The 13,327-nt window shown below is 40.7% G+C and overlaps 1 protein-coding gene across 1 annotated transcript in view; it reads left to right on the forward strand.

Moving 5' to 3' along the window:
• The first annotated feature begins 3,992 nt into the window (after positions 1–3,992).
• The window catches only part of TRAF3IP3 (TRAF3 interacting protein 3), a 37,115-nt gene continuing 27,780 nt past the window's right edge, over positions 3,993–13,327 (forward strand). The window contains exons 1-5 of the mRNA XM_054980504.1: positions 3,993–4,352; positions 7,756–7,903; positions 8,300–8,357; positions 8,859–8,883; positions 10,960–10,989. Of these exons, the coding sequence (XP_054836479.1) occupies positions 4,050–4,352; positions 7,756–7,903; positions 8,300–8,357; positions 8,859–8,883; positions 10,960–10,989 (564 nt within the window). The 5' untranslated portion in view covers positions 3,993–4,049. The remainder of the gene's footprint in view (positions 4,353–7,755; positions 7,904–8,299; positions 8,358–8,858; positions 8,884–10,959; positions 10,990–13,327) is intronic.

Raw genomic sequence — 13,327 nt, forward strand, 5'->3', positions numbered from 1 at the left:
TGTAGGTGACTATTTCTATCAAAGAAGAAAATACTTTTATGAGGGAAAATCAGAAGTTACTCTTTTTTAAAAACAGATTGTGTTATACACCAATAATTGGAGATACACCAAAGAATGCCCCCTCTTTTTTTCTTGAGGTAATCACCAGACATGATTATGTGTTTGTCATAAAGTTTCACTAGCTCTGGCTGAGAGTTGTTTGAATATTGGACCCAGAATGAAGAGCTATATGTGGCAGCTGTCATGGCTGATAGCAACTCTTCCCCTTCTGAATCAAGGAAGTATGCTTGCTTTGATTATTACTAGTTAACCAAATTGCACATTCCACTGTTCACGGCATCTCTAACAGTTACACATCTGTGCCAACTACAGAATGAGACAAGCCTGGTCAGGTCCTTGACAAGCAGCTATGTAAGATGTACTGTGGGAGTTTGTGTGAGCGCCCCAGTAATTCAAGAGAATGCAGAGATACAGGAGTCATGAAGGATTAGCAATAGATGTGAAATGACAGTAACAGTGGATATCTGTAGGAATTGCAGGAAACTCTATGGGGAAACGATAGAGTTTCTCGTGTCCCCTAGAACTACTCATTGTCACTTCCAGGTTGTACCTAGAATTGATGTAGTGAAGTTGATGATGTCATAGGCCCCTCCCGATGTCCCTGCCCCCCAACCTTTTCTTGGAGGAGTGCTGGCAAAAAAATGTAGGCTGTACTATATAAAACATGTACTAAAGCAGAGAGGAATGACAATTGGATTCTTCATTGATCATTTGATTTGCTTATCTGTGTTAAAATTTATATCCCATGATGCTTTCCATAAATTCAGGGCAGGTTACAAGTGTCATTTAAAGTATGTAGTCCAAAACAAAACAAGCAGCAAACAATAACACCGCAATATCAGACCACAATTCAGGTGCAACAGAACATGATGCTTTAAATAGACCTGTGAAACAAGAATACGGTTGCCAGCAGGGCAACCAGCAGGAGACTTGGTGGAGTGGGGACATGGGAGGTGTCCGTAATGGTGTGGCATCACTTCCAGGAAAACTCAGAAGTGATGTCACACCTCTCTAGGAATTGCCAGCGTTTCTTAGAGTGGCTTAACATCACTCTTCAGTTTTCCAGAAGTGGCATCACACTGTCATTATCAATGGTTTTTTTAAAAAAAAATCTTTCTCCTGTCAGCCTCTGGGTCTGGAGAACCTGAGGGTGGAAAATCTTCTGCCAGTGGCAGGCACATGGCAACCATATACAAAAACATTATAATATGCTTTTAAAGAGGAAGAGCTCCATATACCTCCTTTGAAAAAATATGCTTAAGGAAGAGAGCCTCTACTGAAAAAGTCTATGCCCTCACTACTAACGTACAGAGTTGTCTGGGCGAGTGGCCTTAGCTCTTTACATTGTTTCCCTAATTATATATTCTTCTTCAACTCTGCATGTTAAACAAGTCCATCTATTTTTTGATGAACATCTCCTTTTCCCTATCCTCCATTTGTGCCTTCTATGGTACCGCTGCTTATGCTTATAAAGTATCCTGGGAAACCAAACTGTCTGTCTCATTCAGTAAAATTATAGGTCCATAGAAGAGACTTCAAAGAGAAACTCCAGCATGAACTAAAATTTATCAGCAAATTTGGTTCTGTTCAGTTAAGATTTAATTGAAGCCAGATGCTTTTCCTATGACAGCTGTTAAATTAGAATAGCATAATTGGAAAGTGGCTTGGATCCGATGCCATTGCCCCCCTGGCACTTCTCTCTGGCGGCTTTCCTCTGCTACAGCGCTTTCACATATGTAAGATCCATGTCTTTGAAGGAGTCCTTTCACTAGCAGCAAGGGAAGAGGAAAGCATCCTCAGCAGCCAGAGAGAAGAATGAGGGAAATAATATCATAGAATCCAAGCCAGTACCATATCTACTCAAAAGGAAGGACTCTTTGAATGTAAGATGGTCCTCCTAAAAAAAGTTATGCATAAATAATTTTTTTACAGGATGTAACTAACTTGTATACAAATGTCAGATGATCCATCATCATTTTTTTTTAATGATATACCTGGAAAAAAATTAGTCTTGCATTGGAGTAAATACTGTATTATTATAGTGACTAAAGCTATTGTTTCAGTTTTTTATAATTTATCTAATTCTGAGCAAATTTCCTAGAATTCAGATAGAAAAATACACAAATTAAGGCCGCATTCTGATAGATGGAGAAGCCCCTGATTTGTAGAAAAATGTAAAAACTGGAGTGGGGAAAACAACAGGGGCTTAAAAATCCTGGAATTTTTTTCAAAAAAACTCACAATGTTATAATCTCAGCTAATATCTTGGAAGTTGCCAAGCAACCCCAAAGATGTCGGAGGGGGAGGGATCAGGAGAGACTGAAAGAAATTTAAAGACACAGGGAAAGTGGGCACCGAGTAGACGTTGGGCAGAAGACAACGATCAGGGAAAGCGGCTGTTCAGGGCAAGCTGCCCTTCCCTTTCTCTGCTCCCTGCTTTCCTGCTATGCACAATCTTGTCCACTGTTGTCACTAGATAAGTGTTTAAACAGTTGTAGGTATGTTGAAAATTAAAATCCCAATTGCCACTTCAAGGCCAATTCCATGACAACTTTCTTTCTTGGATGCCTAGCATGCTCACGTGACTCTCTTTTTAAGCAGCATTCTCAGAATATGTACAAGGATTATCCTCTGGTCCAAGGCACAGGGAGTCTCACAACCAGCAGCTGTAGGGAAGGAAATTAGATGAGGCTTTTTCAATACTTGTTGAATTCTCTCCCACTTTTTCTCATTCTGATGGAAAATCAGGGGAGGGTCTTGGCACTATCCCCTACTACGACTATTAATCCCGAAATATGAAATATCAACATTTATTTAGGAAGGGAAGAGGTTACTAACTCACTCTTCATATAGGCACCGGGTAGCAAGGTAATGCCCAAACAAAGGTGCCCATTCTTCTGACTGAGTTCTGGTACAACCTGCCAGTGACACTTGGACTACAGTCAGATACATACCCAAACACTCACACAAAGACGTTGAGGCAAAAGTATAGCTTTGAGCTGTACTTTTTAGGAATCAGTTCTTTTCTCAAATGAACATAAATATATTTAAATATATAATATGAAGTGAGACAATCTAGCCTGTATAAGGCTGTAGATTTTGGAAAGAAAACGGCGGTGTGGAGCATGCAGAAAATAAAGCTGCTGTAGGAGGTAAGTGGGAGGGGGGATTACAAAAATTGTGGTGTACTGTTAAGATTAACTTTGCCTTCAGAAATCATCAGTCTTGAACTTGATGTTAAAATAGGCGACCAGGGATTTTCTCTAGAGGTTTCATTCAAGCTTTGCAAGCAATATGGAAAGTATATCCTCTGTAGTCCTCAATTACATGCAAAAGATGAAATGGGATTTGTGGGCAAGGCCACACAACTATGATTGATGTACCTGTGTATTAAACTCCAGTTATTCTTATTCAAAAGCTTTCCAAATATTTAGAAGGGTTTTCTTTAAAAAAAGTCAATATTGGAGTACCAGACTTCAAAATTTCTATTTCCAGTGAACTCATGAAAATTAAAAGGCATTTTGTAAAAAATCAACAAGTATTTAAAGGTTTTTTTCTAACATAACTAAGGATTTTTGGAAGAATAAATTAATGTTATTCTGGAATTTTTCCACAATTTATGGAAATTCCCTGGATAGACAGCAGGAGGCATTTGAAAAATATGCCCTATACTTCTTGAAATTACCTTCCTGAGTAAAGAGTGGGGATTCCATAATTTGAAATATGAATGGAACTGAACAGTAGAATCTCTTCTGGGGAACAATCTCATTATCTAGGATCTCAGAATATTTTTCTGTCCTAGTATCTATGCTTGTATGAATTTATAATGGAGTGACCAACATCCTATGCCTAAATGATGTTGATTGTCTGCATAGGTTTACCCAAGACTACTCCATCCTGATGACTTGCTGTCTTTCTGTTTTACCAGGAAGATTTCTCTCCAGTGTATTTGGAAGGCATTATGCAATTGTGTAGCTTGTACAATCAGTATGATAACTGAATCTTGCAAATACCGTCACCATGAGTCCATGCGTGAAAGCTATGAAGACAAATATGAGCGCCGACAAGAGAAGCATGAAAACTTGCGAAGAAGGAATAACATAACCATATGCCGCCTGGTGGCTAAACATCAGAGCAAAGAGCCCAAGGAAGTACTCCAAAGCCCCCGACAGAAAGAGTTCTTCAGGAGAAGAAATTTAATAATTGAAGAGCAAAGAAAGAAAGAAGTGAGGTCACCTCCTTGCATAAAGGCATCTCTGGTTCTTGAGAACAAAATGGAAGATTTTGCAGAGGTATCATCTGGAAGGTTTCTGAGATCATCTATGAACCAAGTAGTAATTACATATGGAAAAAATTATTTACAGTCCAAACTTAAGACAAGTTTATTGGGAAATCAGCGAGTTTAGTACTAATTACTTTCTAGTAAATTTATTGAGTAGGGTTGCCAGCCTCCAGGTGATGGCTGGAGTTTTCCCAGAATTACAACTTATCTCCAGGTGACAGAGATAAATTCCCCCTGGAGACCATGGCTGTGCTGGAACATAGATGCCATGGCATTATACTCAGCAGAGGTCCCTCCCCAAGCCCTACCTTCTCCATGCTCCACCACCAGGATCTCTAGGGATTCTCCTATGCAGAGCTGGCAAAAAGCATAACTGTTTTATATGATTGATTAGTTCTATGACTCTGATCCATTTTAGGTGTGTGCATGGAGAAAATGTCAGTTTTAGTTCCAGGGGTTTTAGAATAATTCTGTTATTGGTTTGTTTTGGATGGGCTCGTGCAAGCTTGGATATAATACCTTTGAGGTTTTTTGTTTTCATGAGTTTCAGGAAGAACACAGACGCATGCTGTTCTTTTCACTGGGAGTGGGGAAACAAGGCTTTGGGGTAGCTGTTTTTGTATGCAACGGCACCAATATCACACAGAACACAGTCTTCCATCTAAACCGTTGACCCACCGAGTTTGAGAGCACACAACAACAGAGTTTCACATTTATGGACCTCTAAGAATGTTTGAGGAAGGTGTGCATCAAAGCTAGTGTTGGCACCCACGCACCCACAGTTATTTTCAAGGAGTTGGGGAAATGAGGCTCTATTTGCACTTAATGAAAAACTGCATTGTCCAAAACCCCGTAGATCCAAGGAGTTTTTCCTCAAGCACATGATAATACACACAGACAATGGACCCCAAAGAAGGAGGGAAACTTACTGGCAAAGTGGTGCTGGTACAGCACACAAGCAGGAGAGAATACTCCATTGCCAATTGGCACAGCAGCAATTTTTTTAAAAAAAAAACATTCCTGTTTTAGTCACGCAGTCAATAGATTCCATGCTTCCCTGTGCCTTGTAGTTTTGTTTCCAAGATGAACTTAAACAAAACACAAACTATCCAGGACAATTTAATGCAGATTGGGAGAAATTGAAACAATATCTAGAAAAAAAATAGGTCGTGAAAGGGGAACTGTGGCAGTTCGAGAATTATTGAAATGTAATAGAAGAAGAAGAGAGAAATGACTTTACCGGGAAAGGGGGAATATAATTATAGAAATCTAAGCTACTATTGGGGTTATGATAAAAGTAAAAATTATAGAGTATTAAATAATAGATGTTTTACTATGGATACATAAGATATATAAGATTAAGCTAGCTAGATATTATGTACAATATATAGTTTAAGTAAAGAGTATATAATAGATATTTGAGTATAACAGTTACCTTATAGACTTAAAATAAGCTCAGAACAAGAAAAAGATGGGTGTGTAATAGAATCTTAGAGTTTAAGTTAATATTAGAATCAGGAGGATTGTGGAAAGTAAAGAGTTTAGATAATCGGAAAGTAAAATGGATGTAATGTTATATTTTTAATATCTTGATTGCTAATATATATGATTATGCTAGCATTATTTTAGATAGAATATATGGTTTATCTGAGGTATTTAAAGGGAAACTTGTACCATAGAGATATAGAGATATTTTTAGTAGAGATTTAATAAGCTTAGAGAAAAGAGTATTAAGTGTGTGTTTAACAGGGTATATGAGATATTAAGTAATTAAGTAATAAAATAGACTAAGGGTTGGAAAACTGTTGGAAGTCAACTAAAAAGGGGGGAGGAAAGGGAGGGGGTTAGAAATAGACTTACAAGGGGGCAATGAATGTACTGAATGATATTATAATCTAATCCAATAAAAAATTAAAAAAAACAAAAACAAAAAAACAAAACACAAACTTTTTAGGGGAGTCGTTACAGCCCCGTTTTCCCAAATTTGTTCCACCATTCTGGAAGCCGCTTTAATAGGCTGAACCGGTGAGTTCTGTGTGTATTTTCAGCTCTTTTTAAAAAAATTATGCACACCCTTAATCCCTTTCTTCAGTACTGATTGGCAACAGCATATGCAAATCATTGTATAGTATCTGGCGGGGGGGGGGGGGGGGGGAGGTTACAGAGGCTAGAAAGACCTGAATGTACCATACAACATTTCCTTTGGACTTTGCACTTTTTAGATTTGAAAGCCAGAAGAAGTTAATGTTAGTGCCTATATACCTTCTTATTGCTTTTGAATTTTGAGCGCTGGAGGCAAGAAGGCCAAGACAAACTGGGGCCACTGTGTTGTGCTGGTTAGACTAGGATCTGGGATAAAAAGGTAAAGGTGCTTGCACCCTGTGCAAGCACCAAGTCATTACTGACCCATGGGGGATGTCACATCACGACGTTTTCTTGGCAGACTTTTTACAGGTGGTTTGCCATTGCCTTCTTCAGTCATTTACACTTTACCCCCAGGAAACTGGGTACTCGTTTTACCGACCTTGGAAGGATGGAAGGCTGAGTCAACTTTGAGCCGGCTATCTAAACCCAGCTACTGCCAGGATCGGACTCAGGTCGTGAGCAGAGGTTGGGCTGCAGTACTGCAGCTTACCACTCTGCGCCATGGGGATCTGGGATACCAGGTTTCAAATCCCCACTTGGCCATGGAAGCTTGCTGAATGACCTTGGGCCAGTCACACAGTGTAACATACCTCAACAAGGTGGTTGTGAGGATGAAATGGAGGAGAGGGGAACAATGTAAGCCGTTTTGGGTCCCCATTGGGGAGAAAGGTGGAGTATAAATGAAGTAAAACAAACAAACAAACAAATAGCATTTCTAGAGTCCAGTAGCACCTATAAGATTAACAAAATTTGTGATAGGGTATTGTGCTGGTTAGATTAGGATCTAGCCTTGTTAGTCTTATGGGTGCCCCAGGACTCTTGCTTTTTTCTACTGCTACAGACAGACTAACATGGCTACCCATCTTGAAATAGCATTTCTGTTAGGGCCTCTCTTGCCACACCTCACTTGACCTTTTCTACTGACCTTAGCAGGCCCTAGTTGCTTTTCATGCTCTCTCAGCTCTGAGCATCCTGAATAATTATTTCTCTTATGCACCTTCATTCCTTGCACTCTTGTGCAAAGCCCTAGCTTTATTAGCATGGCAATAAAGCAAGCATAGATATACCTGTAGAATCCTGCCTTGAGTAAAGGGTTGAGAATACACCTCCAGACTGCTGAGTCTATGGATCTATGAAGTGCTGGATCCCAGGGCAAGGCAGACTACAAAATTAGCTATTTTATTTGGTTGTAGCACATTATTCTCACTAGGAAACCACTGTTCTGTGTTAGTATACTTAAGAGAAACAAATAACCATTTTTATTTCAGGTGTCTTGGAACAACCCTACCTCCCAACTTTCTTCCAGCAATTCTGCACAGCATAGCTTTAGTGATGGGTTTGCACATAGCAACTTCAGTTCCTGCGGTATCTTTCCTAAAACCATGACCAATGTGAAAGTTTCCAAAATCTGCAAAGGTAAGAAGCAGTGTAGTATAAAATAAGTCTTCTGATTAGTAAAATAAATTAACAGCCCGGTTCTAGAATTAACTAGTTGAATATGTTTTAGCACTGGTGCTAAAATGTTTAAGATGCAAATGCTTGCATTTTGAAGACTTTAGAATGGGAATAACTTTGAATTCTTCATAGTTTCCGTGAGCAGAGTACTCATAAAAAAATAATTGCTCATCACTGAAAAAACTGCAAACATTTTTCATCCAAAGCCTTAAAAAACAAAGTTGGAGCTTGATGTTTCCAGCAATTTCCAATGGAAAGGATAATTTCATCCTAAATGTCCAGTCATATTTAATTTCATCCTAAATATCCACTGTTCAAAGGAATTTACTGGAGTGTCTTCATTTTGTGTTCACACAGGTACACAAACCAGAAATGAGCCCAATGCAGTAAAGAACAATTCAAGCCAACAGACAGAGTAAGCAAGCACTTTCCTTTACATTCCATTCTTATGATGCCAGTTTGGATCTTTTATTACTTTTTTCCTGCAAGGAAATACCTTTGAATTCTACAGAAATATTTCTTCCCTTTAGATAAAGTGATTTCCTCCCGCTCCCCCATCAAAGAATTATGAGAGGCTGTCATGGCCTGAAAAAGGAGCATTGAGGGAAGAATTTTCTTTATTTCTGAGACTCGCAGGTGATAGGAATGTGTTCCCTTTAATACTGGGGCCACAGATTGAGTTGCAGATGCCTGTATTTTCTCCTTCAGATGCAGACAACAGCCAAACAGTGTTGACTCACTGGGTGGGACCTAATTTAGATCAATGCTTCCAAAATATTGTTTTGGATCTGATTGTTGTTTTATATATGCACTATTGATTATTGTCTAGATCTTCTCATTGTTGTAGTCTCCCTTGTTATAATAATATCATGTCCACCTTGATCAAGTCCTGTTCTCTCTCTCTGTTTTTTTTCAGCTGTGGAATAGCAATTTTAGATAAGGTAAGAAAAACAAGAAATGGGAAAGGGAATTCTGTTTCTGTAAGACATCCGCAACTGACATCTACAACTGACCAAAAAAACCCCTCACCTTAAGCTTTTGTAGGTTAGACTCCACTATCACATGTATGCCATTAATTGTGTAATGGATCTTGAGTAGAGGTGGGCACAGACTGGGAAAGCCCCATGGACCGCTGGCCCATGTTCTGTCGATTTTCACGGACCACGAACTTTTCACAGACCAGCTTGGTTCGCGGACCGGTTCATTGGTCCATGGTCTGTCACTTCTGGCAGCCCTGGCTCTGCGCCCTTCACACCCAGAGACTCCAAACTCACAGAGAATCTTCAGCAGCCTCTCCTCCAGCCACCCTCCAAGTTTGGTCAAGATTGCATTTTATACGTCCAAGTTACAGACCCACAAATCAGCCACCCCCAGGAAACTTCCGTGCCAATTGACTTGCATTGGCTAGCAGCACCAAAAAGTTGCAATGAGGCAAAATCAAACAGAAAAGGATGGGGGAAGAGCCCCCTCACTCACCACACAGACACCTTCCCAGCCATTGCCTAGGGAATTAATTCTTGCTCCTTGCTCCATAGGGCAGAATGAGAGCTCTCTGCTTGGCAGGCAGAGCTGCCTAACAAGGTTTTGAGGGCTAAGATTGGCTGCAGGACGTCCACCTCTCTCTTGCAGAATGGGAGCTCTCTGCTTGGCAGGCAGAGCTGCCTATCAAGTTTTGAGGGCTAAGATTGGCTGCAGAACGTTTACCCCTCCGTTGCCTAGGGAATTCATTCTTGCTCCTTGCTCTTTAGAGCAGAGGAGCTCTCTGCTTGGCAGGTAGAGCTGCCTATTAAATTTTTTAAAGCTGCAAAAGGTCTGCGGACGTCCCCTCCATTGCCCAGGGAATTGATAGAATGGCACCAGGATGTCTGGACTCACGGACCACAGATCAACGGACAGGCCCAAATGGACCAAAATTTGTGAAAAGGGTGAGTCCCACGAACTGTGTTCGCGAACCATGAACCGGGCTGGTCCATGTCTAATTTAGGTTTGTTTTCTGGACTGTGCCCACCTCTAATCTTAAGTCTCAGGGGAAAGGTGAACTACAAACAAAGTAAGTAATGAAATAAATAAATCATGCCTATGAAAGTTTATTCTACAATAAATCTGTTAGTCTTTAAAATGCCAAAAGCCTCCTCCATTTTTCATGTAACTGACTAACATAGCCATTCCCTATAACACTAGGTGACCTAGCGGCAGTCATATACTTTCAGCTCACCTACTTCACAGTGCTGTTGTGAGGGTAAAACAGAGGGGCAGAGAATAAGATAAGAGACCTTGATCCCCACAAACAGTTTCCCAAGAAAATGTACCTCTATGTGTAAATCATATGTATTATAAGCATTATACGAGCACCAGTTTGGACATCCAGCATGAGTTTAATGGTGGATGGTAGCCCAAGAAGTGTCTGCTTTTACTGCTTGCTTAGGATTTCAGAACAGTCTCTGCAGCTTGAGTGATTATATCAAGACTGCTGAGCCATGCGGTATTGTGGTCCTAGGTACAACTAGGAAAGCTACATTAGTGCAACGCAGAAGGATTCTTGATAATTCCCTAAGCTGTTAACCTAAGTATCTAAGAAGGCTTTGGCCTTATTTGTTGTATCTTGTATCTGGATTTGCAGTGCTGTCCTATGCAAATTTACTCAGAAGTCCCACTGCATTCAGTGGGGCTTACATCCAAGTTGGTGTGCATAGGATTGCACAGATAGATTACAAAAATGCACAGCACTTTTAGAAAGCAACCTTAAGCAAGTTCACTCAGAATCCTACTTAAGGCTACTCAACTGGACTTACTCCCAGAAGTGTTGTAAGGATTGCATTGGTAGTGTTGAATGTGCAAAATGTGCTTCCTCCATATGAATGAGATTCTCACTGAGAGGCTCATAGATTGATACTTGCTGATCACAATGGTTGTATTTTCTTCTCAGTGAGAAAGGTGGACTATAAATAACATGAATAAATGTTACACTTCCATGTTAAATTCAACTAGAATCTTAAGTGCATTTATTTCTATTTCAGGAAATAATTCAACTTTCTGGCTACCTCAAAGTGAGTAATTAAAGCAAATGGAATTGTTTATGAGAAGTATTGCATCACAAATTGTCTAGTGATATGGAAACAACTTTATTCTCTAAATTTGAGGGGGTTTCCCCAGACAGGACTAACAATGAGATGTATTAAATAAAAGGCAGTGATGTTAGATCACTAGGGAAATTATTTCTGAGGATTTTATTGTAAACCTAATTTAGGGTAGATTAGTCCAAGTAAAAGGTAAAGGTAGTACCCTGTGCAAGCACAGAGTCATTACTGACCCATGGGAGAATGTTGCATCATGAAGTTTTCTTGGCAGACTTTTTATTACAGGCTGGTTTGCCATTGCCTTCCCCGGTCATCTACACTTTACCCCAGGAAACTTAGGTTAGTCCAAGAGTTTACCTTTATTTGGTGCTGCTGAGTTTTCACCATTCAGTGCCTTATCATCTGGTTTGAAATACAGGAAGCTTGAACTATAGGAAGCAGTAGCTACCAGAGGAGGAAAGGCAGCACATAGCATAACCTTGCAGTTTCCTTAGCCTGTCATCTAGACCGCTAATATATTCTCAGTGCGGGTGTTGTGTGGGCTGGTGATTGTCTGAGGTGCTGATCTCAGACAATCTCATCAGAGAGCTCTGCTCCTCCACAGGAAAAAAAAAAACTCTGAACGGACTCTTAAAATTGAGTCCTTACAAAAACTGTACCTGGCAGATGTCACTTTAGAAGAGGAAGCTCCACTCCAGCACAGTAGGGACTGCCTTTTTAAAAGATCAGCTTGATTCAACACATACTAGCATCATCTCTAATATATAAAAGGAAAGCTGTGTTGCTGACGACTCACTTTTTATCCTAGCACAGGTGCAGTGAGTTCTCGGCAACATGGCAATAGAGAAGCCCTGAGAAGCAGTGGCTGCAGAGGTGGCTGCATGGCAGGGAGGTCTTGCACACCAGTGCGGCCCTCCAGAGGGATGCGCTGCTGCTCTGGCCTTTTCTGTCACTGCGGCAGCCTCGATGGAGAAGTCCACTGGGGCGCTGCACACCTCGCAAGCCTGTTATTCACACTACAGGCTAGGTTGCTAGTCTAAAAATATTGTGCTGCTTAAGATCCGTCACAACAGTTAGGCTTTTGCTTATTCATATTATTTATTTGCTCCATTTATACCCTGCTTTTCTTCCCTGTGGGGGGCCCAATGCACCTTATACCATTCTCCTCAGGTGGGTAGCTGTGTTGGTCTGTAGTAGAAGAGCAAGATTTGGGTCCAGTAGCACCTTAAAGACCAACTAGATTTCCAGGGTATGAGAACAGGAAGCTCTGACTTACAAAAGCTCAGACCCTGGAAATCTAGTTGGTCTTTAAGGTTCTACTAGACCTGAATCTTGCTTGTCTATGATTAATTTAGTTTTTCTAAATGGGTAACAGCTTCCTTTTAAATAGCAGAGTTGGGGGAAAGCCCTGTGTGAAACCAGTAGTAGTAGATGCACCAAGGATCTGCTCTTATATAACATTATATTTTTCTTCAGCAAGTGGACCTAACTCTGACAAGAGCAAAAGGAAGCATTTTGTCAGAAAGGTTGCAGCTGAGATTGCTGTTGTGAGGAACATAATCAGCAGAACCCAGAGTGAGGACAAGCTCATGAGAGCTAGTCCCAGTGCTACCCTAAATGGGGGTCTTTGTATGGGTTGGGGGAATTAGTGTGGAAGGAGAGGCAGTGAGAGGCAAGTAACTGCAAGATCTTCTCCACCAATGTATACCAGGTCCCTTCCCTCAGAGGACTCTCAAAATGACCGAGTGGGTGCTTAAAGAATTATTTTTATTAAAGGGGTATCAAAATCAATCATACAAGTACATACACTGCACACATATAATGTTTCCTAGGAAAAGCAGAGAGGAGGTCGGATAGAGTTTCAGGGTTTGGGGGTTATCATTACTGTCCAGAAGGGGAGCAGCTTCAACATCCAGAGCTTCACAGCAAGAAGAGAGAGGGGATCAGACATGCAGTCTGAGGATGCATGGATGGAAGGTCGCAGGACACACTAAGCACACGGCAGGACAGCCTAATTATTGAGCAAAATGTATCCTGAGGCAAAACTGACAATAGCTTGATGGCTGTCTCCCAAAGAACTGGGAAACTGTCTCTGGGGTGAGACAAGGAGCTGGGAAGCATCTCTGAGGTGAGACAATAAAACTGGGAAGATTTGATAAAGCCTTCCTGGGCAAAACTAAAGTTATCAGTGATGACTGATGACCTGTAATGGCTGGACGGGTGAGGCTATCAGAGCCATGTATAGCTCGGAATGGGAGAGAAGATAAGGAGAAGATCGGCAAGGTGTGGAGGTGATCAATTCAGGAAC

Source organism: Eublepharis macularius, chromosome 5 (genome assembly GCF_028583425.1).
Source record: "Eublepharis macularius isolate TG4126 chromosome 5, MPM_Emac_v1.0, whole genome shotgun sequence".
Lineage (NCBI taxonomy): Eukaryota > Metazoa > Chordata > Lepidosauria > Squamata > Eublepharidae > Eublepharis > Eublepharis macularius.